We start from the raw sequence: 25662 nt of genomic DNA, 5'->3' as shown, positions 1-25662 counted from the left end.
ACTCAGATAACCAAAGGCTACAACTTTTAAACTTCCTATCATGCTTTTAATCTGGTCAAGTATACCATGATTCTCAATATATCATGTCCAAATTGTGAGCGTCAATATAGTATTATAGTTCTATTCATGCTAATCTTTACGTGGGCTACTTTGGCTAGCCATGATTACAGCCCCATAAAGCATTGCGACACTTCAGAATTCCTGCAATTTTTAAAACAAAGAACACCTTGTAGGGGAAAAAAAAGAAAGAAAGAAAAGGCCACTAATTCTCTACCTTTCACCGAAAAATGGAATCGCATTCGAGTTTGCCTTGACTTTATAGATTAAGTTCATTATAAGCGCTAGCCCTTAAAGTCTATTTGAGTCACCTCCGACCTTCAGCCCAGCATGCGTTCGTTTGACTTTTGCTTCACTACAAGTTTTCATTTCACACACGAATAAAGAAGAAAAGGCTAGAGAAGCCATCCTGAAGGAATCCCTCGGAAAGACTATTCTGCTCTAGTCTCTTTTTGATCAAATTGGAATGGAATGAGACGTTAAATCACTGGCAGATTGAAAATTGGGCAGGCTTTGTGCAGATGGGAGTTGTTACTGTAGGTGAATTAAAGACCAGTATATCTGGGAAGAGATCCTTTCGGACAAGTTCAAGCATAAGGCATGCCACTGAATGGTAAATCCTTCATTTCTCCAGTATGATGCTGTTTTTAATGTCATTTTTGTGTTGACCGCAGAGCACAAGCTTCTCGGTTTAACACGTCAATCAATGCAGATTTAGATGCAGTAGATTGGGTTTTCATTTTTTTGTTAAAAAAAATCTCTATGGCAATGTCTATTTCTTCTTTCCCCGGTGAAATTGATATACCGGCCATTCAATTCAAAATTAAAGTCCTTTTCCTTGCCCCCATGTCTAGTCTTTTTTATCGACCTTGAAGCAGAATTTGATTCTATCAGAATAAATTTAGCCACTTCTTGGAACCAATTCCTCCATCTCACCCACCGTTTCATCATGTGGGTCTTTTACCCTTGTTTAGCAGGGTTCTTCTATGTGGTCAATCGTGGTGAAAGAAACCCCAACATGACCTTTCCTGTTTCCACTGTCTAGTTCATTTTGCCTGTTTTTGAATCTCATGGTTGCTGTATTCTTTTTCAATCCTTCCACCACAAATGCATTCAGATTTTCGAAGCAATGTCACAAAATTTCCCCTTTATTTAGCCATAGACCGGCCAAATCTGTGGCAAACGCTAAGATTCTGCTGATAAAGTTGTATCATTGATCTGAAGCTGCAATCTCATACGTCAACAATGCAAACGCCGAGTCGCCGACCGATGTTTTTCTGTCAAATGTTCTCGTGTTTTTGCAAAATTTAGGCCTTAAGTATAGAGATGTAAAATGAGTTCATCATCCTCTGTCGAAAAAACCTTGTGACCTCACATGGGCTGAAGATCAACTTGACGAGGCCAAAGCAGCCCTTGGTTTCCTCTTGCTATATGTGGTCGTCAATTTGGGTTGGAATGATCAGAATTTTGTTAATACGACTGCTCTTGTTGCTTTAAGCTGAAGTGTTCATGTCTGCTTTGTACAATGACTCGATCACAATTGTTTATTACAGGCCAATATCTGATGTCACTAGTGACCTTACCATCGAAGTCGGAGCATCAATTTTTGCACTTCACAAGGTAAAATGACAGAAAAAAAAATGTCATTCTCATTTGTTTTTTTTTCTTTTCAAGGGAGTGTAAGCTTAGGATTCATTAGCAACAAAACCTGATGGAAATTATGAATATAATGACCCACCCCAGATTTCTCCTAATCGTTCGTGAAAAATGGACAACTGAATGGATTGAATGAGATACCAGCATTTTTTGACAGAGATTTTCTGCAGTGAACTGTAATAATTTGGTTGCATTTTTTAACAGTTTCCTCTTGTTTCTCGGAGTGGAAGAATTCGAAGACTACTGTCAGAAGCCAAAGATTCGAAAGTTCCACGCATAAGTCTTGCGGCTATACCAGGTGGAGCAATGGCATTTGAGCTAGCCGCCAAATTTTGTTATGGACTCAATGTTGAGTTCACCCTCTCAAATATTGCCATGCTTCGTTGTTTAGCCCATTTTTTGGAAATGACAGAAGAGTTTTTGGAGAAGAACTTGGAGAGCCAAGTTGAAACATATTTGAAGGACACGGTGCTCCCCAGTATACCAAACACAATAACTGTTCTTCATTGTTGCGAAAGTCTTCTTCCCATCTCAGAAGACATAAACCTTGTTAGCAGGCTAATTAATGCAATTGCAAATAATGCATGCAAAGAGCAGCTCACCTCCGGCTTGCTTAAACTTGACCACAACTTTCCCTCCAAGACTATGTCAAACATGGAGCCAGAAACGCCTTCAGATTGGTGGGGAAATTGCCTCAATGTTCTTGGTCTTAATTTCTTCCAACGGGTTGTGTCTGCAGTGAAGTCTAAGGGACTGAAACAGGACATGATTAGCAAAATTCTGATAAGCTATGCACATAATTCCCTCCAGGGCATTGTTGTTAGGGACTCTCAAGGTGTTAAAGGAAGTTCACAGGATTTAGAATTGCAAAAGAAACAAAAGGTCATTATTGAAGCCATAGTTAGCTTACTGCCTACCCAATCAAGGAAAAGCCAAGTTCCGATGGCATTTCTTTCAAGTTTGTTGAAAGCTGCAATAGAGTCATCGGTATCTATTTCCACCAGATCTGATTTGGAAAGGCGGATTGGTCTCCAACTCGACCAGGCAATTCTTGAAGACATCTTAATCCCATCAAATTCACATCAAAACCCCCACGGCACAATCTATGACATAGATTCAATACTGAGAATTTTCTCTATTTTTCTGAACTTGGACGAGGATGACAATGAAGACAGTGACTTGAGATATGAAAGTGAAATGGTGTATGACTTTGACAGTCCTGGATCTCCAAAACAAAGCTCAATTCTCAAGGTATCCAAGTTGCTGGACAATTTTCTTTCTGAAGTAGCATTAGACCCAAACATTGTGCCATCAAAATTCATAGCACTAGCAGAATTACTTCCAGATCATGCACGTATTGTAAGCGACGGACTCTACAGAGCTGTTGATATCTTCCTTAAGGTAAAATGAATCACCTTAATTTCACTTAAAAGTTAATTTGAACTAGGAAACGTATCAGTTACCAAGTCTTGTGTTCATCTGGGTTTGGTTACATCAGGTTCATCCAAACATGAAGGAGTCAGAGAAGCACAGGCTATGCAAAACAGTAGATTGTCAGAAGCTGAGTGAAGAAGCAGGTGGCCACGCGGCACAGAATGAAAGGCTGCCAGTGCAGATGGCGGTGCAAGTTCTGTACTTTGAGCAAATAAGGCTTCGGAACGCTATGAATGGTGGGGGGCACAACCAATTGTTCTTCGGTGGAATGAACGTTCAGTTTCCTCAGCGCTCGGGAAGTGGTGCGGGAAGTGGAGCCATTTCTCCAAGAGATAACTATGCGTCCGTTAGAAGAGAGAACAGGGAGCTGAAGCTGGAGGTTGCAAGAATGAGAATGAGGCTCACTGATCTGGAGAAGGATCACTTTCATATGAAGCAGGAGTTTGTGAGGTCTAGTCCCGCCAACAAGTTCTTTAAATCTTTCACTCACAAACTCAGCAAGCTTAATTCCCTGTTTCGGATTAACAGCATTAAGTCTATTCGGGGCAGAGTTGGTTCGGAAGGTCGCTTCCCTTTTCCAAGGCGTAGGCGTCACTCAGTTTCATGATCATAGCGCACTACTAATAATTTGTAACATATAATATGCAATATTTACGTATTGTATAGCATGCATGCATAGTGCAATGTGATTGTTGTTATTTTCCAATTTCCAGTCAATAGTTCTGGAGATGCTGTCATCAGTGACAACACTTGACCAAGTTTTGATTGGATTATGACGGTGGCTGCTCCGTGAAACTAGCATTCCATGATCGAGAATTTTAACAAAATTTCTTCATCTGAAATCAAATCATCAAGAGAGTAAGGTGCTCGCTAAATCAATAATTCATAAAGGTGTGGCACAATTTAAATAATAAAAATGTAAGTAATACTCGATGAACTTTGTCCCAAATATGAACCTCCAACCACATTTGCATGTTAGTTGTTAGGACGAAAATAAGAGGGAGGAGATGTCAATATCGGCTTCAAATCCCTTCGCAATCAAGTGGGAGAAAAGAGGACGAAACCATTCTTTTGGCAGCCAACGTGATGGCCCCGAAGAAAAAAAAAGGGGGGGGGGGGGGGACTTAACAATGATATGCATGTTATTTTAGTCATTAGTTTGTTTGCTATTAACATTTGACTCCATGGCCCCATGGATAAGGCGCTGGTCTACGGAAGAGTCATACTGTTTATTTTTTGGATAATTATTTTTGTTTTATTAAATCAATAAAATTTATTAATATCAATTAAAGATGTTCACAAGTTTGATTTAATTTGATTTGATTTTGAAGAAAAATCAGATCAAACTAAACCAATCATTTTGCTATAGTTTGGGGACCTATTTGGTTTTTTTTTCTAATTGGTTTAGTTCAATTTTTGAGATGTTTGATTTGGCTTAGGTATGGATCGTGTTTAAATTTTTTTAATAAAATATTCTTAATAATTACTAATATATATTCATGTTCACTGATAAATTTTAACTATTAATTATTATTTGCATTGAAAAAATTTCTTAAACACAAAAGAATATTTTTTAACAATTAATTAGTATATTTAACTACTAAAAATTAATGTGTCATCTTTAAAACACTTGATTATAAAATTTAAAAATATATTAAATAATTATAAATAATATTTTTTTAATCGCAACATATTTTTATTAATAATTTTTAAATAACTAAATTTGTAAAAGAAAAACTTTTTTTGATAAATTTATAAAATATATATATATATATATATATATAAATAAAATAAAACTTAGTTCGATTTGATTTAAGTCTTTAGAAGTAAAAAGCTGAACCAACCAATTAATTTGTCAAAAACAAAAAATAACCAAACTTTGTTTATAATTAATTTTAATTATTTGACGTTGGTTTGATTGGTTTGGATTGACTTAAGACCCTTGGTATCAACAGACTCCATGGCCCAATTCATAAGGCGCTGGTCTACGGAACCATCCCTGGGTAGTCGTCTTTCTTTTGTTTTTTTATATTTTCTTTCCTTCGAATCACGTAAGCAATTACTTAAAAAAAAAAAAAATCTGGGCATATTGCGCTTGTGACGGCTCTTCCGCCTGACTTGGGCACGAATCGCTCGAACAGAACAGAAGTGTACGGGAATGCGAGTATCCGGGTTTCGAAGTTCCTTGCCCTTTTCAGGGCTAATCAGGTGCCAATTGCTGGTTTTTTTCGTCTTCATCTTTCGCTCCCCCCTCCCCCAATTGTGATTTCTTCCTTCTTCATCCTGCTGGATATTTGGAAAACGCACTCAAAATATCTCATAAATGGCTGTACGGCTGGTGGATTTTCTTCTTACCCTACTTCTCAAGGAAAGAAAATTCACGAAGCTTGAGTCCCTGGCGATGTGACATGTTACAGTTTACTCGTTCCATCTACTTTAGCCTGCTCCTCTTGCTTTGGTGGGGATTTGAACGTAGGCTTCTGAGTTAAATTACCTCAATTCACCCAGTGGGGTTACTCTTTGAATATCATCACCGCCCATTTACATTTTATTGCATTTATAATATACAAAAGCGCATTCTGTTGATCATTGGTTAATTTCTGTAATTGAGGAGTCAATAGAAGACTACATGTTTCAGAATTTGGATGGTTCCTTTGTTATAACTTAGGGTTAAATGGCAAAATTTCTCTGTAACTTTTTCTCCAGCCTGCCATCCTGAACTTTTTTAAGAGTATTTTTGGCTTAAAAGTTTAAAAGAGAGAGCATTTTTATTTTACTATTAAAAATTGCAAACGTTGGTTATTAACTGAAATTTGACCAGGGTTTTTTAATGATTTTCCTCTCTTTCGTTTATGCATTTTTCAGTCTCCATTTTCATTTGTTCATTGAAAAAAGAAAAGTTAAACAATTTACTGGAGAACAAGATCAGAAACGAAACACAAAAACACAAAAGAAGGGAGGAAAAAAATTACAAAAATACCTTTAGTCAAACTTTAGTTTAATGGTCAACGTTTATGATTTTTAATGATAAGGTGAAAATACTTTGTACAAAAATGCTTCAAAAAAAGCTTAGGATACTAAATGTTTTTAAAGAAAAAGTTTCAAGACATTTTTACCCTTGATCTTGTAACTTATAAGCAGTTCAGACTACAGACTGATCGTGGCCATGTGATGCAGTCATCGAGAACCTTAAAAGCCGCATCATTGTTCATTGTACATTTTCTATCTTCTGGTTTCATACTGCCTGATTCAAATCAAGGACAACTTTGTGAACCTTAAAACTATAATATGTATCTAAGAATTTTTTAGTTCTTGATAGTCCTTATGCAAGATTTCCTTCTATTTCTCACAGACAGATTGAGCAAGATGTGGGGACTGTGATTAACGTGCTGCAACCTGGACCGTTGGGAATCATAGAGCATAAATTTTCAGCTAAGGAGATTGATGAGGCTAAAGATACAGTCCTTAGAGCTGTTGCAAATTGGAAAAGAAATGCGAGCCTAGAGGAAAGAAACATTGGTCTGAAAGACTATATTCAGAAATGAAGAAATTATGGCCCCGTCTGTGTTTTTTTTTTTTTTTAGATCCTCTATTTTATTTCTGAATCTGTTTCTTTCCCTTTTTTCCTAGCATTTTTTAAATGGATTATGCAAATGATTAATCGATATAAATCTGATATTTCTGGGAGACTGTTTATTATTTAATACTTAGAGTGGCAAGCATTGTAAATCATTGCATTTCAATTGAGTAGGTAAAGGTGATGATCAATCTTGTTCTGGTTTCGTTGAGGTGCGTGTGAGCTGGTAGAGTCTTCTACATCTCCACTCTCCTATCTTTTCTTTGAGAGCTAGCTGAGAAGCTCCCATTTTATTTTATTGGCTAGTCTTGGATGGATTGTCACCAGCCTAATGCTGAGAAAAGCATAACTGACTGAAGAACCCACGTTCTCTGATCTGGAGTTGTAGGCAAAGGGTAAATTCCTGAATATTCAAGTTTTATTATTTCAACTATGGTTATCCATCGCAAATGAACATTTGATTGATGGATATTGAATGCATGGCTTTCCAATTGTCTAATTTCTTATTAGCGAATTGATATTGGAGCAAACACGATATTCTTGAATTCAGTGTTTGGTTTTCCCTACCTTTGCTTTTAAAACAGAATATGCTGGGAAAATGTTTTCCGGATGAATATGAGGTTATGCTTGAGGCATAAGAATAATTATCTTCTCTAGTTCAATAATTGACCCTCCAATTAAAGCTTAAAAATGACTTACCCTCCATTGCATTATTGGTTCCAACGACTGATGGGCATATGCGTCTGGAGAACTGGGATAATTCAGTGACAGTAGTGCGAGGTCAGTTCTTGGCATCACCTAGTGGGGACTTCCTAAGGATTCCTCCGCGACTGCTCGTCATGTCCAATTTTTTCTCATTGATGTCTCGCCTTGAATAATATTCTAGGTAGAAATTTTTTTTTTTGCTTTTTTTTTTAAGTAAAGATAATAAAGAACGAAAGTTAAATGTATGAACTAAGCAAGGGACATTTCATTTTGAGATATCATTGCGTTCGGTTGGCGTGGATGAGAGGATGCAAGTGTTTGATTGCAGATACTGGTTTCAACCTGTTTGGCCGATCACGTGGTACATGCAAAATCGAATTCTTCAAGAAATAGGGTGAGTTTGTGAATGGTCATGTAACCTGAGAGGTCCTTTTTTCTTAAGGTTGGTTGGGTTTGTTCTATTGTCAGATATAAAAGTGTTAATGGGCGGATGCGAGCTATATGTGACCGTACCCATTACCCACCCATACCTGCTTATACCCATTTGCATCTGTTCCAAAACAAGTGCAAACGGGTATGTGCAAGTACGGGTGGGTCTGGATCACCTGTTTGGCTGTAGCACCCACTTTTTTTTTTTTTAAAAAAAAAATCAATTATCCTTTAATTTTAAGAGGCAGTTTACAATTCTAAGTATGTAACCATGAAAAATTACCAAAAATGTGAGAGGATTCAGTAAATTAAAACATAAAGAATAACCATTCTTTACAGAATAAATTATTCTAAATAATTACCAAGTGTGTTCACATTACAAGCCAACACATCATTCTGAATTTTTGATTAAGCAAAGGAACAGGCTAAGAGAGAATATTACACCCATAAATCTATGAGAGCATTTTGAGTAAAAAGACAATATAACTAGAGTGAATCAAAACACATAATCAGGGCAAAAAGAACACATTTGATAAGGATTATAAGAACATGTAACCAGCAACTCAAGTGTATCAGAGTTTGCATTCAGATTTATGGATGAAGTCACGTCAAGGAGAGGATGAGACCAAAGAGTTTGCTCAAGTCAAGGAGAAGATGAGATCACGAGAACGAGACGACTTACTTGATGGGAGATAGAACAGTAGAGGTGAAGGTGAAGTTTGCAAAAAGGTGAAAGCCGAATAAGCTAAAATCTCTCGCAGTCTCTCTCTGAGGCACTCACACCAACAAAGGAGGGAAGACGATCGAAGGGGGCACTAGGCATGGGTGAGGACGACTGGCTGTGGGTTGTGGCTAGCGATTGGCAAAGGTGAACCATAACAAATGAGAAGCTTGAAGCAAAGTGGAGGAGATTGCAGAGAGGTAGCTCAATCGAGGTTATTTGCTCAGTTAGGGCATAGCACGTAGCACGAGTTGAATGATGAAGGCATCACACTTCTTGGCCTTCACTTTAGGAGTTGGGCCCTAAGTTTCTCAGTTTTTGACTTTTTTAAAAATGTCACCCCAAACCTAACTGAAGGTAAAGGCCATGATGAGAATGGAGAAGAATTGAATAATTTAATTGAAAATAGCTAATTATATACGGGCAGATATGGGCCACCTGTGACCTTATCTATTACTTGCTCGTTTATGGTTATACAAATATATATTTGCTTATATCAGTTTATTTTTCTTAGAGAACATGTATGAATTGACCCGTTTAAGTACAAGTTGGGCAGGTTTGTGCACAAATTGCATACCCCTAGTCAGATACTGAATTTTTAGTGTTTGAAGCAGCTTTTCCAAAAGTTCTCTGAGAGGAGCTTATTAAGTTGGCTATCTCAAAAAAACGAGCAAACGTGATTCCAAGCACACGTATGGTCAATTGGTTTTAAATAAGGTGTGCTCCATTGAAATCACACTAAAAAGGGGATGTTAAACCTCATGTGCTCGTGCAATTTCAGGACCAAGGACTCAGGCACGAGTATTATTATCTAGAGAGGAACCTCGTGCGAATCACTGGAATGCATAGATGCATTCACATACCATTTCTGTCTCTGCCAAAATCACCATTTAATTGCCGTTAATTTTTAAGATCGCATTATTTTAACGTCTGGATTCCCTTATATCTTATTGTCTTAACTTAAAGAGACGCCTTTCTACAATAATTAATCGAAACAATTGTCAACTAACTGGAGCTTTGCATCATATAAAGTAAAAAGTAAACCTTACGCTCGCATTACAGCAGACATACATTATGTTTTACAAAAGTTTCTCGTGAGATGCGTTGACGGCGCAAAAAGACACAAGACGAAAGAACGCTGGAAAAAAGGGCGTGTGAAAGGGATTACCACACGGGGCGTGAGAAGCTAAGAGAGAGCCTTAGACAAAAATAGCTCGAGCCTTTAAAAGCAGCTCATTAAGCTTGTTTTGAACGTTGAGACTTATGACTTGAGCGGCACCGCCGATGAACTGCTGGCCTATGAACACAGCTGGTACGCTTGGGTTGCAACCCAATTGGAGCAGTGCTGTCTCCACCTGTTCTTGCTGCCCCTTTGGCAATTTGTCAACCTCTATCACTGTGGGGTTTGCTCCAAAGTTGCATATCAGAGCCTTGACTGAGTGGCTCATGCAGCAGCTGCTCTTGCTGAATATCACCACTGGCCTCTCACCAATCAACCTTCTCACTGTGTCCATTATATATGTATGTATATATAGATTTCTGCTTACACTGAATTTGGTAGGTAATTGAACGCTAGCTAGTCCTCACTCCTCAGGCTTTTTGCTTAATCTGCTCTGTGGAACTTTGTCTTCGGAGCAGGTCTGTTTATATACTAGCTGCCTCGGTTTATTCTGGCATATATGAGATATGATTGAGCATTTTCCCCATGTGGAATAACATATCGGAGAATAAGTCTTGTAAAAGTTGTGCCATCTATGGGTTCCAAAAAGGTGCCATTTCGTTATACCTTTGTGCTTTTCTAGAGCGAATGAATGAGGAGTAGCTTATGATGAGCAGTTATATGTACATCCATCAATGGATCCAACCCTAGGTATTGACCATGTTCAGGTTTCCTCTTCATTATTTGCATTTGCCTTAAATGAACAGGTCATTTCATATGTATATTATCACATTTCTTCGCAACGTTCGCTCTATTTTGTCATTTTCCCTTGAATAATTATGTGTTTTGGTAGCATCTGGGTCAGTTTAGAGAGAAGATGGGGCTTATCATTTTGGCAACAAGTAGAGACTTTTCATGTCTTATCAAGATTCGCATGCATCCATTTCAAATCTCGAATACTGAAAGCTTACTAAGAAAAAGAAAAGATGCGCAGCCAGGAGAATTTGCCTTTTTTTTTTTTTAATCTGGCCCTTAATAGCATGAAAATCCACACATATGTATTGACCGTACAGGAATGGGGAAGATGCCTAGAAGATGTTCTCACACAATAAAACTTAGGCATCGATTGGCGGCTTCCCAATACCATATTCATATTACGTGCTACATTATTTTTCTAGTATTAACAAACCTATTGACTAAGTATATAAAATTATCTTACACAATGTCTTATAAATGGACTCATGTTTTGATTTAATATATGGCTCTGCAGGTTAGCTGCACCATGTAAGCGAATGCTGTCACTGACATTAGTCAATTTAGTGAAACACATGGGAATAAAGAAAGCAGAACAGAAGAAATTCTTTCACTATTCGATCACGGGAAAAAACAAAAAGGAAGGAAGAAAGAAATCTGAGGGGGGTGGTGTTAAATATTATATCTAATTAATTAGTGTGGCTTTGCATCCATTTATCAGATCTTGCTTTATCTTTGCCAGGCATTTGATAACATTAAAAATCACTTTATCATTCCGATATACATAGTTGATCTTCTAGCGACAGAATTTTCCACGTGCCTGCAACTTGCAAAAGCACCCCCTTTCATTAGTCTCAAAGGCACGTTTTAACTATTCGCATAAATGGCTCAAACATAAAGCAAAGGGTCACTTGAGTACGACCATCTCGTTCTTAAAACGTTTTCATTTCAACTGTTAAATCATTTATCTTCAGATCGACTTGGAAAAATATGCATCAACTCGGTTTTTTTTTTCTTTTGTGAAATGATATTTTTACTGCTACTAATATTCTCGCGTATAATTTCCTAGCGCAACATCAGGACATAAAATTTACATAGAAAAGTAATTTGACAGAAATATTCCATCAGCATATTATACGGAAACAAATAGATGCCGATTTCTTCTCCAATGACATTAAGTTACAGTGAGTGCACCCTTGTTGAATGCTCTAAATGCTTCTCTTCGGATGGTGCTGGTGGGGGTTCAGCATATCTAAAAATTCCTTCTTTTTTTACCAATATTTGTTTGGGCCATTTTTTTTATCAATATAATATAATCACTGTTAGCCAACAAAATTCTTTCGGTCTTTCCCCCCTCTTTTACTCAGGCTTGTACCTTTCGTTGTTATCAGCAACTCGTCTACCGTGGCCTGAAGTATCAGTTTCCAATTTATCAGGGGAGCTTGCTGGGTTTCGTTTTTATGTTGTGGGCGTCCATCAGGTAAACATTACCCATTCATGCATTCTTTCTTCATGCATGAGTACTGTTCTGTTCTTGATGAGCCGACTATTTTATATGATAATGGCGATGAAGAACATACAGGAAAAGAAGAAGCTAAGGCACGATAATGATGCGATTGAATAATATTTTAACAGTCAGAAATGCAAGCATGCATTCATTTTGTAGAAGAAATTAAACCACCAAGATCTTCATTTTAATAAAAAGACAAGAAACTAGTTTATATGCTCATCAGGGGGGTTGTCTCTGTGTGTGTGTCATAATACTCTTCAGTCAACAATATATATATATATATATATATATATAACTGCCATATATAGCTGGGCACAGCAAATTAAGCCTCTTATTTGAACTCAAAAGAACGTTGTCGATGGATTACTTTCTTTTCCAAATCCAAATAGCTTTGGCATTCATGAGGAGTGGGACGAGCTCATTGCGGAGATGGAGGCTCATGATCTGGTTAGCACCACCAATGAATTGTTGGCCTATGAAAACAGCTGGAACACTTGGTTGGCATCCCATTTGAATCAATGCCCTCTCAATCTGCTGGCCGTTAGCCATTTCATCAACCTCGTACACTGTCGGGTTTGCCCCAAAGCCACTTATCAGTGACTTGATGGAGTGGCTCAAGCAACAGCTGCTCTTGCTGAATATCACGATTGGTCTCTCACCTACCATGCTCGTGATCACCTCCATGACTGCAAAAAGAATTGATATGCAGTGCAATAACGTGTACGTAGCTAGTGATTGAGTAGAGCTTGGTTATGTGGAAACTAGGTTTCATCAGAGGCCTATTTATAAACTGAAAAAAGAATAAGATCGTATCAGAAAGTTGGCCTTTCGGTCTCTGAACTGCACGTGTTGTCATTGTGGATAAACAAGTTGCCTGCTAGCTAGCTGGTGTAAGGTCAATCTAATGAGTTCCGAGCACCTTTCTTCAAGAATAAGATTCATGTGGTTATGTAGGGAGGCATCTTCTTTGGGCAAATCGATCCCTGATTATGCCTTATCTTAGTTCACGACGGCAATAGATAAACCTGTGAACTTTTGTCATTTTGCTAATTAGAATTTTCTGCGTCTGTTTCGTTGCCTCTGTCAGTTTCGGAGATCCAACTAAGATTTACCTATCAACTTTTCTGGGCCTATTCATCCTACGATTCGCAGCCCAAATTGAACTCACAAAACATGATAGAAGCTTGTTGAAAAGGAATATTTATTATTGGGCGTTAAAAAGCGAAAGATCAAGGGCACGTACGTACTATACGTGTGCATCTATATCTGTCTTTAGTGAGGTACATACACGTACTACAATCAAATTCGATCGTCGTGTATGTAATCGCAGTATATATGGCCCAAAGGTACACTTGCTTTAAACGATTAATTCACTTGATGTGGCCGTCAATTTCTAATTGCTCCGACCACCTGAAGTGAAGATAATGTATAGGACGAGAAGATCGTGAGTTGATAAGAGGAATATATGTGAGCAGATAAGAAAGCGACAAAGATTATAGAAAGAGAAAAGGGACGAATATTAACGAAAGTGGAAGAGAGTTTGAGATAAAGAAAACGAAGACGGTCCGTGGCATGCAGGCATATTATTGATGAGAGATGATGAGAAAAAGTGATGCGCTATAAACATATGAAAAATGTTGGATCTCAATACAAAATCGAAATCTCAAGTCTCAAGATATATTCTGAGATTGATAGATCATCACAAATATATGCGTGTCAGTTTCAGCGGATTCTCTAATCTTTGTTCATGCTGTTTCACGTGACAGAGTTGACATATGAGAGATATCATTGGCGGTGAATCCGCAAACGTTATAGAAGATCGCTGTCTCTTATTCTAGGGTCTCCGTGCATTGTCAGAAGTGATGGAAACGGGGAAACCTCTTAACTGTCTGAAAATGGATTCCTTCAAACTCATGGAGAGCAGTCAGATTTTCACCATGAATTGGTGCTCAGAAGGAGAGAGGATGGGGAGCATGTAACGTCGTCGATCAGCTGTGAAATGGGCGGAGCGCTGTTGGACGTTGTGTTGCTACCGGAAAAAATCAGTGCTTTGCCGTTGGTGATCATATGATCCAATTTGATCCCAGTGCTGAAGATAAACGACAGGTAATCATGCATTAGCTTCAACACTACTTCCGTTGATTCCGCCTTGACGGGCAGTTTCATTAATTATATGAAATGATTAATTAGTATGTATTCTTAATTTCATTTGATTAAAACAATCAGAATTAGTTTTCCACATTCAAATTAAACTCATATTAGTTTAAATTAGTTTGAACAGATAAAAATAATCAAGATATCCTACATTTTGAGAAATCTGGAGAATAAATCTTCGTAGATGTTAATTGACCACTCTCTCCTTCATTACTCCCTCCCTCCCTCCCTGAATTTAATATATAAGTTATTACACATTTTGAAATATTGATATCGAATATTAGTATGTTGTATTGATAGCATACAAGGATTCAAGCAATATAGGGTGGATTTTAAGTCATAGCACCTACTTCAAGATTGATATAAGTTACAGGATCAATATATATACTCCTTGGAAGTCACCATTTTCAAGTTTCAAATCTTTTACTGGAATAAAAAAAAAATTCGAAACTCCTTAACCTTTATATAAAAATTTAACAAGTTTCTAACATTTCAAATAGATGTACATATTTAAATAGCATTATTTATTTTTTTTCATTAACATTTAATGAGAGGTAACAATAAAAAGCTTGTAATAAAAATTTAATAAGATGACTTATAAATAAAAAAATATTATTCTATCCTTATTTTATAAGTAAAACTAGAAAAGTGTGTTAGCATATATAATATCATATATATACTCCTTGGAAGTCACCATTTTCAAGTTTCAAATCTTTTACTGGAATAAAAAAAATTCGAAATTCCTTAACCTTTATATAAAAAACTTAACAAGTTTCTAACATTTCAATTAAATGTACATATTTAAATAGAATTATTTATTTATTTTTTTATTAACATTTAATGAGAGGTAACAATAAAAAGCTTGTAATAAAAATTTAATAAGATGATTTATAAATAAAAAAAATATTATTCTATCCTTATTTTATAAGCAAAACTAGAAAAGTGTGTTAGCATATATAATATCAGGAGTGGGCCGTGGGAGTAGGAAATCAGATAGATCTATCTGGAAGGAGTCCGGACTCTGCCATACTTGGGCGCCCGCGCAATGGGTCATGTGTTCTTGATGTCCAGCTAGTGACCAATGAAGTGTTTTTGTGGGGCAAATCAAAATGAAGAATCACAGGCCCAAATATTTTCGCATTGGGCCGAGTCCACAGAAAAGATTTTCCCAGTCCGGATTTGAAGCTTGATCTAAATTTATTCTCTGATGAGGTTCAATTATATCACATTTTGGCCTTGAACCGAGATTAATTTGCTCTCCTACTTAGATGCCCCATATCTAAATCAGTATTCCTTACGATTAAATCAACCAGTCCTTCTAGTAGGTTCTGACATTCAAGTTGACATTCCCTTCCCCATTAGTGGAGATACTTTGAAACAGTGAGAAAGAATCTCATACGCTAGGGACATGCTTGCTACTTGCTAGGATTATCGCTAGGCAAGCCGCCCGATCATGATGCAGAGCCCTGGAATTTATACCCCTGGAAGTTGGAAGGTGGAATCACAATTATGAAAATCACGCTATAGTAATAGCACTGGGATTTTTCATGCCATGCTCACTGTGCATGTAATTTTGAGATTAAGCAAAGAATCCCGTCGATATCTAAAGGGCCAAAGAGAAATGGTTTGTATTCCGTGAATCTGATGCGGGGACCAAAAGTGTGGAAGTGGAATGCACTGGATAAACTCTATCTCTCTCCACATCAGCCCTACACAGAATCAAACACACCAAGTTACAGAAGATGGCGAGAGCGAGAGCACGTCAATAGTCAGAGCATTTACTTAGGCTAATTAAAGCTGTACATGCTTCTTCCATCTAATAATCATCTCCCATTTATCGATCTTAGGATATTTCCCTTTCTTCAAGAGTTTTAGTTAAGCACGGTGGCCTCGCATATGGCTGGCAAAAATGACACCTGGGCTTCCTTTTTGCTTTTATTCGGGGTCTCTTGACCTTTGCATAATACTCATTCTGATTGGATAATGGATTCCGCTATGATGGCACATTTTGTTGACAGCGCAGCACTGGCTCTGTCCCACCAGCCTCTTGAAGCTCGCATGAATTGCTGCAAGAATAATGTGTTGATGCTGCGAGCTAGGGCCGAAAGAGTTTTCAGCTGATAACAAGTAACAACAATGTCTTATCCCACCACTGATTGCTCTTGTACGGACAAACCTCCAAAGAGATTTCAATAATTGTCGTTTACAGTGTGATGATATATAAATTTATAATTATGCAAAAAGCAATTTGGTCATGGCAGGGTCACCATCGACCAAATGATCAGGTGGTAGCATTCCCCTTATCCAAACAAATATCTTAACCTACTTTCTCCCCCCCCCCCCCACAATCCAATTAACCAAAATTAATTTGTTTCCTCTGCTTTTCTACAATTATATAATGCAAATCCGGTGATCCACTATCTTCAACCAACCACTATAAATACTGGAGAAGAAATCTCAAAGTCCACCATAGAGGAACCTGAGTGATTGCAATATTCCCCCACACTCATCATCATCTTCCCGCTCTATTATCATATTATAGATACTTCCCGAGCTCATACACGAAAGCTGATCAGAGAGAAGTCGCGGTAAGACAATGGACAGAGTGAGAGATTTGGCATCGAACAAGGCTGCTGTGATATTCACCAAGAGCTCGTGTTGCATGTGCCACAGCATCAAGCAACTGTTCTATGAGCTGGGAGCCAGCCCAGCAGTGCACGAGCTCGACACTGATGCGTATGGGAGAGAAATGGAGAGGGCTCTGAGAGGCATGGGCTGTAACCCTTCAGTTCCAGCAGTCTTCATTGGAGGAAAATTCGTGGGCTCGGCCAAAGATATCATATCCCTCCACGTCGACGGCTCTCTCAAACAGATGCTTATAAATGCCAAGGCCATATGGTTTTAATCAGCAGGCTTGGCTTCGACCTTTTCATCTCAAAGAAGCTCCCTGTACTACGATCACACGTGATGCTACGTAGTGTAAGAGGAGTGGAGTTCTGATGCAAGCAATCTAGTCTCACTGTTTTTACATAGGACACCCCTGCTTTTTCTTGTGTCCTGTTAATTTTAGAGAATGAAGAAGTGTTCATAAAAAATAGCCTTTTTTTGGTATTTTCTGAAAAGGCTGACTTTATATATACATATATAACCACTACTGTTTAACAGTTAATTAGTTGAACCTTTTTGTCATGCATGGTCGACGCAGCTTTAAACTTCGAGTGATCATCATATTTAATCTCTTGGGTTACTTGGTGAATGAACCACGCTTCAAGTGCACGCCTTATCCAATCTCACCACCACTTTCGGGAGGATTATATTTATTTATACTCATTGATCAAATCAGTGTTTCAAGTGAACAAAAAATGGTGGGATATGGGCATAGCATGATATTTTCTGAAGGAGAATCTGCTTTTTTGAACAGCGCAATAGTTCTCCATCAAAGTCACGTCCACTGATAATAGGATCCAACGTCAAAATTATAAAACCCCAACATATACACAAATGCCTATTATTTTCACTTTCAAGGACACGTAGGCGTTGATTCCTCGCCACTCAAATTGCGCGCACCTTGTGCAGGTGCTGATCTTCCACCTGATTAATTAGCACCTAACGTGCATGGGGGCTTTCTTAAGCTTGACACGAAAAGGTGATGCTATATGGCTTTTTGTCTCTTTGGCCATTAAAAAATCTCTACTTTTTGTTCTCTCCATGTATAGTTATTCCCACATATCCATAAAATTATCACGAAGGCTTATTAGTCTGACCTCCATACGCGATTTGTATGCATGTAGACCAAGCCGTCATTGTTTCTGTTGCAAAATAATCGGCCGGCTGGTGCGTGTAGTATTGGTTATCAGTTAATGGTTAATTAAATATGCTTCTTCGTATATTCTGTATGAATTCTTGAAAAGAGTTCTGATGCTCATAATTTGCAAGCTATATGATTTACTATAGATTTTATTGTATTTTGTACTGAATAGTAAATTGATTTTTCATCTATTGCACGTAATGAAGAATAATTAAGTGTCTGCTAAATATTCTAAAATAAGATCAAACCTTTTCCAGACTAAACAATGCATTTTGTGCCACAGAGATATATATTTATATGATCCTTGTAATATGAGGACCGATCGAGTTAATAATCAGGACTTATTTTTCACGGCAGTAGGGTAGTGTGGATTCCAATTTCCAAGTATCTAGTTGGTGCGTGATTTTTAAGTACTTTTATGAGCATTTTTTAACATTAATGAAACTTTACTGGTTTTCATGAGTTCTCAGAATCTATCTCACTTAAATTTCTATTGTATGAAAAAAAAATTAATTATGCTCCGTGCATTATGTGGCCAATCTCTCTAGACCACGTCCATTATGTCTACGGGTCATATATACACTATTGGAAATATTTTTAAAGCTTTTTCGAACGACAGTATGATGTTGGCAAATGCATTTTAATATTTTAAGCAAATAGGCTTTATTATTCTTGTATGTTGAAAGGAATACCGTGGGGAACTAGTTTGCTGCGTTCAAACATATTAGCGTATTTTGTTATTTCATAAAAATTTTAATGTTGATGAGTTCAGTGTGATTTAGGATCAAGTGGTTATAGCTGTGAAACTAGCCAATTGTTAACAACTATCACATTCACCATCAATTGAAAGATAGTAACTATATATTTATTGAGGCATTTTGCATATAATTGGACGAGCAAGAATACGATATTAATGTCTTTTCTTTTTGACACAATATAATATTAATGTTTTAACTTTTAAATAATAAAAAAGATTGACGAACCTCATTCAAGCGAGCAGCCCACTTCCTTCAAGATTACATGGGCTGGATCAGAAGTGGCCCCTTTTAATCAAGGTGGTTAACAAAAAAACAAAACGACACCGCCTGCTTTGTAGTGGCGTAAAAAGCGACGAACCCTGTTGACCCCCGCAAATATTTACCTCCTTATAATCATTTGAGGTCATGCTTTAGAAATTATTTATAAAAATTTTGTAGCTAAACCTTGCCTACCATAAGTAGTAGAAGAAGAAAATTTGATCCCCATAAAATAATTTTGGATCCGTCACTGAGTGTATATATTATATACATGTATACACACATAATGTAGCCATGTGTGTCAATTAGCCAGGACACTGAGCAGGACTCATACATAATCTCGAATCCATGCTTGATTTTTTAAGTTGTGCTTTTCATAAAATTACGTCCTACTTAAGTAATGTATTAAATAACTATATTTGGGTTTTATTACTGTTTGAAAGTGCATGCATGTGCCTTAGACAGGGACCTGCTCCCTCTTTAAAATTGTAATTTCGTCCATAAATTAATTACTCCACATTCCTTTTAAAATTATCAAGCATACATATTTACAAATATTATTTACTCTTATATTTATTATAAAAATAAATTTATGATGCAAATCAAATTAAGATATGTTTTTAAAACTTCTCATATATATTATTTTAATTAATATCTATATTTATATTTAAAAAATATTAATATTTATATTTTATATAAATATTGTCCTTATTATTAATTTTTCTGAGTTTATCACTTATCTTATTGGCCAAATAATGATGAAAAAACTTTTATTTTTCAGTTTATTTGAAACTATTTTCTTAAATTTTGGATTTACCCCTCATTTAATGCATGACAAGACTGGGAATATATACGGGTATGAATATAGTTTGTGTCAAGTGGAAGATATCTCTTATTGAACATGAGCACACCCAAAGATACCTGTTAAAGTAAAGAGGAATCCGAGACCAATTTGACCACTCGAGGGGATTCACTTGCCATGCAAATTAATTTGGAAATGAGAATTGCTTTTTTCACTCTAAATTAAAAATGGAAAAAATCAGATACAAAAAATTCAGACCAATTTGATCACACACACTCCCCCCCCCCCCCCAAATTCCCCTTCCTTCCCCGGAAAAAATCACTTGTCATAAAAAATGCACGTAACACAATGTCATCTAGAGCAGTGACACCTTGATGAGAGAGACAGGCCCATGCAAGCAAGCGCGCATATATATATATATATATATATATATATATACAGAATCATACATAATCAAATCGAAATCTGTATGCATCTGAGCAGGCACATTATAACGTGACGAATAATATGCTAGATTCTAGGCTCTCCCAATGATAAAGGAATGGAATTTCTTTCGCGCTCTTTTGCTCAAAGAATATCGTACACGTGTGTGTCCATCATCGCTTCTCTTCTCCACACACGAGTGCCGGAAATGTAGAGAGAGAATCGCAACACGAAGAATCAGAGCCACCGAAAGCCATCTCAGTCGCGATCTTCTGCATGTACAGGAGATTCTAAGCAGTAGATTGCGAGAATCCGAGTATAAATTGACAACCTCCCCGTAACAGCCTTCCCTTCTTTTGGATTAATTCGGCCCATGGTCAGTCCAACATATACCATTTTCATCTGTTATTAATTATACGGTTATATATGCTCTCGCACAGCCTGTCTATGAATTAATGGAGGCTTATGCAAGAAATCAATAGCATCATTTCTTCTTCCAACTTGTCGAGCGCCCAGTGTGATAAACTAACTGTGGTCTTTACCTCCCATGGGTTGCTTTAGTTGGGCATCTAAAAAGCACAACCTCTTTTAGACGTGCTTTGTTCAAAGACACAGGTCTCTGCTATAAGCTGTCCCTATAAATAGTCTAGTACACTAGCTCATTTCAAATGACCCCGAGCATCGATCATATAATTTTCTATATATTTCCCCACTCCTGCTCCTTAGACATCCAACCCCAACACAAACCATTGGATCGAATTCAGCTTTTGGATTCGGTCTGATGGTTTTGGAGTTCTAGTGAGTCTAATTAAGGTAATCTAATCCTCTATGCTCAGCTGGTTTTTTCCTTTTTTCCTTTTTTTGTTCTGTCTTTACCCCTTTCGTGTGTGGAACAGAATAACATTTGTAAATATTCAGAAGAAGGAGGGAAGTACGCGCGTGGTTGAATAAGAAAGATGGACAAGGTGATGAGGCTGGCATCAGAAAATCGGGTAGTGATATTCAGCAAGAGCTCTTGCTGCCTGTGCTATGCGGTGAAGATTCTGTTCCAGGAGCTGAAGGCAAACCCTGAGGTTCATGAAATCGACCAAGAGCCTGAAGGCAGGGAAATGGAGAAAGCCCTACTGAGGCTGGGCTGTCCTGCTCCTGTCCCGGCCGTTTTCATCGGAGGGAAGCTCGTGGGGTCCACCAACGAAGTTATGTCCCTCCACCTAAGCGGCCAGCTCGCTCAACTCCTCAAAACTCCTCAATCGATCTCTTGAATTGATCACTCATCTCCTACCTTAAATGGAACAATAAATTGCACCCTTCACCAGGCTAGTCATCTTAATCAGTATTGAATGAGTAGCCTTCCCAGTCTCGTGTATGTTTCCAGTGTTTTAACATTCTAGCATTTCATTAGTTATATATAATAATGTAATCCCATATTTATATGTATGTATGTATCTGTATTCTCAATGAAGTTTGATCCATTTTATGTACTTTCTATTGGTGTCGCGGTGAAATGATTGTGCTATCAATTGCCTGTATGATCTGCGCTTCCGCTTATGTTGTTTACCATTTGACCAGCCACCTTCGAGTCAAACCCTGATCATAGGTTCAGGCGTAGCATATAACTCGAGCCATGCTTCTGGGGTGCTGGATTTGATGTGGGAGTTAGCTAGGGCTTTTTGGCGTTGGGACCAGAAAGTGAAGTTTGAGACAAAGCGGTGTAGTCTTCGAAATTTGTGTTAGGGGACTAAGAGAATATATGGAAAACGCATGTATAGAAAAGGAGGGGGGTAAAAAAAAACAAAAGAAAAGGCGTTGGGTCGATAACTTAATGCAGGGCGTGTTAGCGTTGTCCGCAGCTCCGCATGGTTAAAATTCTCCTCTTATTTTTCTGATATGTAGTGCTGAGGATTCTTCAAAGTTATCCCCAATAAAGGGAAGGAATTACATTCCTTACTTTGGAAAAAAGAAACTGTTATTGCATTTACTACTACTTTTATTCGTTTCCTTTTTCCCCACTAACTAAATGAGTCAATATCATCAAATCACGTGAGAGGATCGTGCGGTAGTCTCGCTCGAGCCAACAGCAAACCAAACTGTGAACCAGGTTCTGTGAATGAAAAAGCTTTTCAAAACGCGCGTTTTCCCCTACGTCCCATTATTGAGCTTTCGGGATATCTCGGCGAAAAAAGGCGTGGCTTGTAATAAGCAACAGGTAGGAATTAGGAAGTGTTTAACTAATTCCACTACAAGCTTCTAATTTTTCCCCGTGGAAGAGGCTTTTATTCTTTGGTGAAAAAAAGGTGTCGTCTGATTTCAACAAATAACAAATAAAACACATTTATCTAAAGAATGTTAGGTTTTACGTTGTATATATCCTCCGACGATAAGAGTTTTTAACCGTCAGTTTGTTCAGAGAAATAATGAAATATATTTATAAGGTACTGCTCAACTGTTTTACATTGCGTAACAATATCAAAAAGTTGTGATATTTCCATAAAAATATATCTACAGGGCACCTTTTGGACCCGAAAGACATAACGATAAGGGAAGAACGTAACAGTGAATAAGTTGGTTGGTTAAAAAAAAAAAACCAGTGAATAAGTTGAATTTTTTTTTTAAAAAAAAGGTGGGTAAAGAGGCATGAGAGAGAGACACATTGTATAAAACCTGACTTTTAATGTTTATTAGGACGGGGAGAAAAACAAGAAAAAACAAAATTAGGAAAGAAAACTTTTAATAATGGTAAACAAATTTCTTTTCTTTCCTTTTCGTGATTTTCTCTCTCCTCTATTTTTTGACCTTTTGTTCCGTCCAAACTAATAGCCTTAGTTAAATTTGATTATAGACGGATATTTATTTGCAGATCTTGATATGATCAAGAGATCGAAAAAATTGGCAAAATAAAAGATCAGATATCGAAAAAGAAACTTCTCATTATGAATGAATAAAACAACTTTTAATAATCTATTATCAATAAGGAAAAAAATATAAAGTGTAATAACATATACCATTTAATTTGTTGTTTCTTTGATCACCGTAAAATCATTATTGCTCATAATTCGTAACGCATATGCTCCTTCGATTCTTAATAAACTTAACAATTTCATGCTTATTAAAAAAATATAGTTAAGTCATTAAAAGTTAAAACTATTAAAAAGGTAACTCTTTCAATTTTTTCATTCTTTGTAATCTATAACTATATAATAAATTGTTCTCCAGAAATTCAAATCATAATAGATAAATAAGTAATAAAATTCAAAAAGTAGTCACTTTAATTTTACCTTGTATTAAAGACAAAAAAACTTCTTTCGACAAAAAAAAAAATTTAAAACAAACTACTTTTAAAATTTATCTTATACTTCTTCTGGCCTAAAATATAAACACATTTTGACAATAATTGGTGTACTAGTAAAATCTTTGTCATCATGAGAATATATATTATTTTTTACATTCAGTTTCAATTTATGATAAGTGATGAAAAGATTACAACTAAGATTAAAAATTAATTGAGGTTAGGAGAAAAGTTTATGATTATAATGTGATTTGGGTTTAAATATTTTTTTAAAAGTCAGTTAGACAAACTAAATTTTATTTAAATAATTTGATTCAAAAGTCAGTTGACATATATAATTATAAAAATGAACATGAGTTTTATTGTATATATTTTTGTGACTAATTTGATATTTAAAAAAATGTTAAACTTGAAATTATATATTATTTTAAAAATAGTAGACTATAAATATAAAATATATTGATAAATAAAAAATTTTAATTTTCAAAAATGTAGAATTAAACAATGGAATTCAAAATATTCAATTATGGAATGTTAAAATAAATACCTTCTAGGAGGCACCTTCACACTTTCAAAAGCCAAACCAAAATACAAATTCAAAACGTTCAAGTAACCAAAACAATAAAGCCATGAACTTGAATTATATGCTTGAACAGAATTAGACATATAAAGTTCCAAACACAGGGAAGTAATGTAAAAGGAGGAGCTTAGCTTGGAGGTATGAGAGGATTTACACAAAGAAAAGAACATTAATCATTTACAGAAACATTGTTTATTTTTTATCCTCTGCATGTATATCCAATAATTATTTTGCCTATTTTAGATAGAATATCGCACTTCATAGGAAAAACATATGTAACCCAAAATTTAACAGATAACTATCACAAAGTTAACATATGCAGTCGCAATGGCACCTCGATCGATGAAACCCCTTGACCTCCACGCATGGTGACGGCGGAGATCACAAGTACAGTCAATGACATAGTAGAAAGAAGAAGGATGGGTAAGAGATAGTGAGGTGAAGACATAGCAAGGAATGATCCATGGATCAAGTAAGACGAGGCAATGAGAAGAAGAAAGAGAATCTTAAAATTATTTAAAAAATGCCCCAATGTTCTAAAGCCAAAGCTAAGAGCATGTTTGAATTAACTTCTAATCTCAATTAAAAGGGCCAAACTGAGGTTAGGATATAAGATGGTCAAAAAGTGTTGTTTGCATTAACAAAAATTATTAACCTTAGTTAAAGCTAAATGAGCATTTTTGAGAAGCCATCAAGGTTGGCTTTTTCCTCAACGTTGCATCAATCAGCTGGTCAATGGAAGCATTGATTGCTTTTTAAATTTTTATACTTTCTCCCTCTTTTCATTCATCTACCACCACGAGTTCTGCTTTTCATCCTTGTGCGTGTTTTCTTTATCCCATGACCTCCCAAGCTCTAAACTTTCTAGATCTGCTTAACCTTCTGTTGCTCATAAGTGGCACTGTCCAAACTGCTTTTTATTCTCTCTCTTCATTATTTGCTATCTCTTGAGCCTGTGGTCCCAAGCCTTCTCTTCGTCATTACCATCGGCCATGGTTGCTCTAGCTTACCCTTTACTCTTCCAAATCTACTGGATTTGATAAGAGATCATAACCATTGCTGACCTCATCTCTATTGTGTCTGTTGCTCACACTGATGCACCCATGAGACACGAACCTATAGCGATGGACAAGGACGAAGATGATTGGAAAAGATCTAAACACATACACATAACCACATGGATTGAAGAACTATAGTCGAATCAACATTTTCAATTGCAAAAGTAAAGAGCTTGAATGACGAACTCATGCCTCTCACGTTGGTGTCCAAATGAGAACAAAGAAGGAAGGAGGAAAAAAAAACAGGGATGGCAGTGTGTTCCCAGTGAGTTAACTTTTTGTCTCTAGCATTTTTATGATTGGAGAGGAAAGATGGAAAACAATCTGATTAAGGTGGGGCATGATTGTAATTTCATGTGGCTGAAAAAAATTAAATAAAATAAAACGAGACTCGAACACAAGACCTAATTGTACCAATACACACACACACAATATCATTAAAATGTCTCACCATTAATTTTTTTAATTTTAAATAAATTCAAGGTCATTACATTTGGAGTATAGAAGAATAGATTTGCAATTATACGAGAAATG

At 36.6% G+C, this 25662-nt stretch overlaps 6 protein-coding genes across 8 annotated transcripts; 4 read left to right on the top strand and 2 right to left on the bottom strand.

Moving 5' to 3' along the window:
• Positions 1-237: 237 nt before the first annotated feature.
• On the top strand, positions 238-3853 carry LOC129306562 (BTB/POZ domain-containing protein At1g03010-like). Its single transcript, XM_054947229.1, has 4 exons — positions 238-670; positions 1611-1677; positions 1918-3114; positions 3212-3853. The coding sequence occupies exons 1-4, from the start codon at positions 579-581 to the stop codon at positions 3752-3754; spliced, it is 1899 nt and encodes a 632-aa protein (XP_054803204.1). The 5' UTR covers positions 238-578; the 3' UTR covers positions 3755-3853.
• Positions 3854-5167: 1314 nt separating this feature from the next.
• On the top strand, positions 5168-6851 carry LOC129306783 (uncharacterized). The gene is made up of 2 exons (XM_054947510.1): positions 5168-5355; positions 6500-6851. The coding sequence occupies exons 1-2, from the start codon at positions 5306-5308 to the stop codon at positions 6690-6692; spliced, it is 243 nt and encodes an 80-aa protein (XP_054803485.1). The 5' UTR covers positions 5168-5305; the 3' UTR covers positions 6693-6851.
• A 2760-nt stretch (positions 6852-9611) lies between these two features.
• Positions 9612-10212, bottom strand: LOC129304449 (monothiol glutaredoxin-S6-like). Its single transcript, XM_054944109.1, has one exon. It carries the CDS (start codon positions 10091-10093, stop codon positions 9779-9781), a length of 315 nt encoding a protein of 104 aa, XP_054800084.1. The 5' UTR covers positions 10094-10212; the 3' UTR covers positions 9612-9778.
• Positions 10213-12086: 1874 nt separating this feature from the next.
• On the bottom strand, positions 12087-12774 carry LOC129307244 (monothiol glutaredoxin-S6-like). Its single transcript, XM_054948147.1, has one exon. It carries the CDS (start codon positions 12683-12685, stop codon positions 12365-12367), a length of 321 nt encoding a protein of 106 aa, XP_054804122.1. The 5' UTR covers positions 12686-12774; the 3' UTR covers positions 12087-12364.
• An 870-nt stretch (positions 12775-13644) lies between these two features.
• LOC129305168 (glutaredoxin-C11-like) lies at positions 13645-17327 on the top strand. Of its 2 annotated transcripts, none has more exons than XM_054945131.1 (2): positions 13645-14107; positions 16179-17327. In XM_054945131.1, exon 2 carries the CDS (start codon positions 16752-16754, stop codon positions 17058-17060), a length of 309 nt encoding a protein of 102 aa, XP_054801106.1. In that variant the 5' UTR covers positions 13645-14107; positions 16179-16751; the 3' UTR covers positions 17061-17327. The 2 variants fall into 2 exon arrangements, with proteins under 2 accessions (XP_054801106.1, XP_054801105.1); XM_054945130.1 differs by having other exon boundaries at positions 16174-17327.
• Positions 17328-20691: 3364 nt separating this feature from the next.
• Positions 20692-21685, top strand: LOC129306733 (glutaredoxin-C13-like). Of its 2 annotated transcripts, none has more exons than XM_054947462.1 (2): positions 20692-21017; positions 21123-21685. In XM_054947462.1, the coding sequence occupies exon 2, from the start codon at positions 21161-21163 to the stop codon at positions 21464-21466; it is 306 nt and encodes a 101-aa protein (XP_054803437.1). In that variant the 5' UTR covers positions 20692-21017; positions 21123-21160; the 3' UTR covers positions 21467-21685. The 2 variants fall into 2 exon arrangements, with proteins under 2 accessions (XP_054803437.1, XP_054803436.1); XM_054947461.1 differs by having other exon boundaries at positions 20703-21017; positions 21101-21685.
• The last annotated feature ends 3977 nt before the right edge of the window (positions 21686-25662 follow it).

This window comes from Prosopis cineraria, unplaced genomic scaffold (assembly GCF_029017545.1).
Source record: "Prosopis cineraria cultivar Desert tree isolate PC_DT_omini unplaced genomic scaffold, ASM2901754v1 PC3, whole genome shotgun sequence".
Taxonomy (NCBI): domain Eukaryota; kingdom Viridiplantae; phylum Streptophyta; class Magnoliopsida; order Fabales; family Fabaceae; genus Prosopis; species Prosopis cineraria.
The sequence above is the reverse complement of the archived record's forward strand: the minus strand, read 5'-3'. Positions and strand labels throughout refer to the sequence as shown.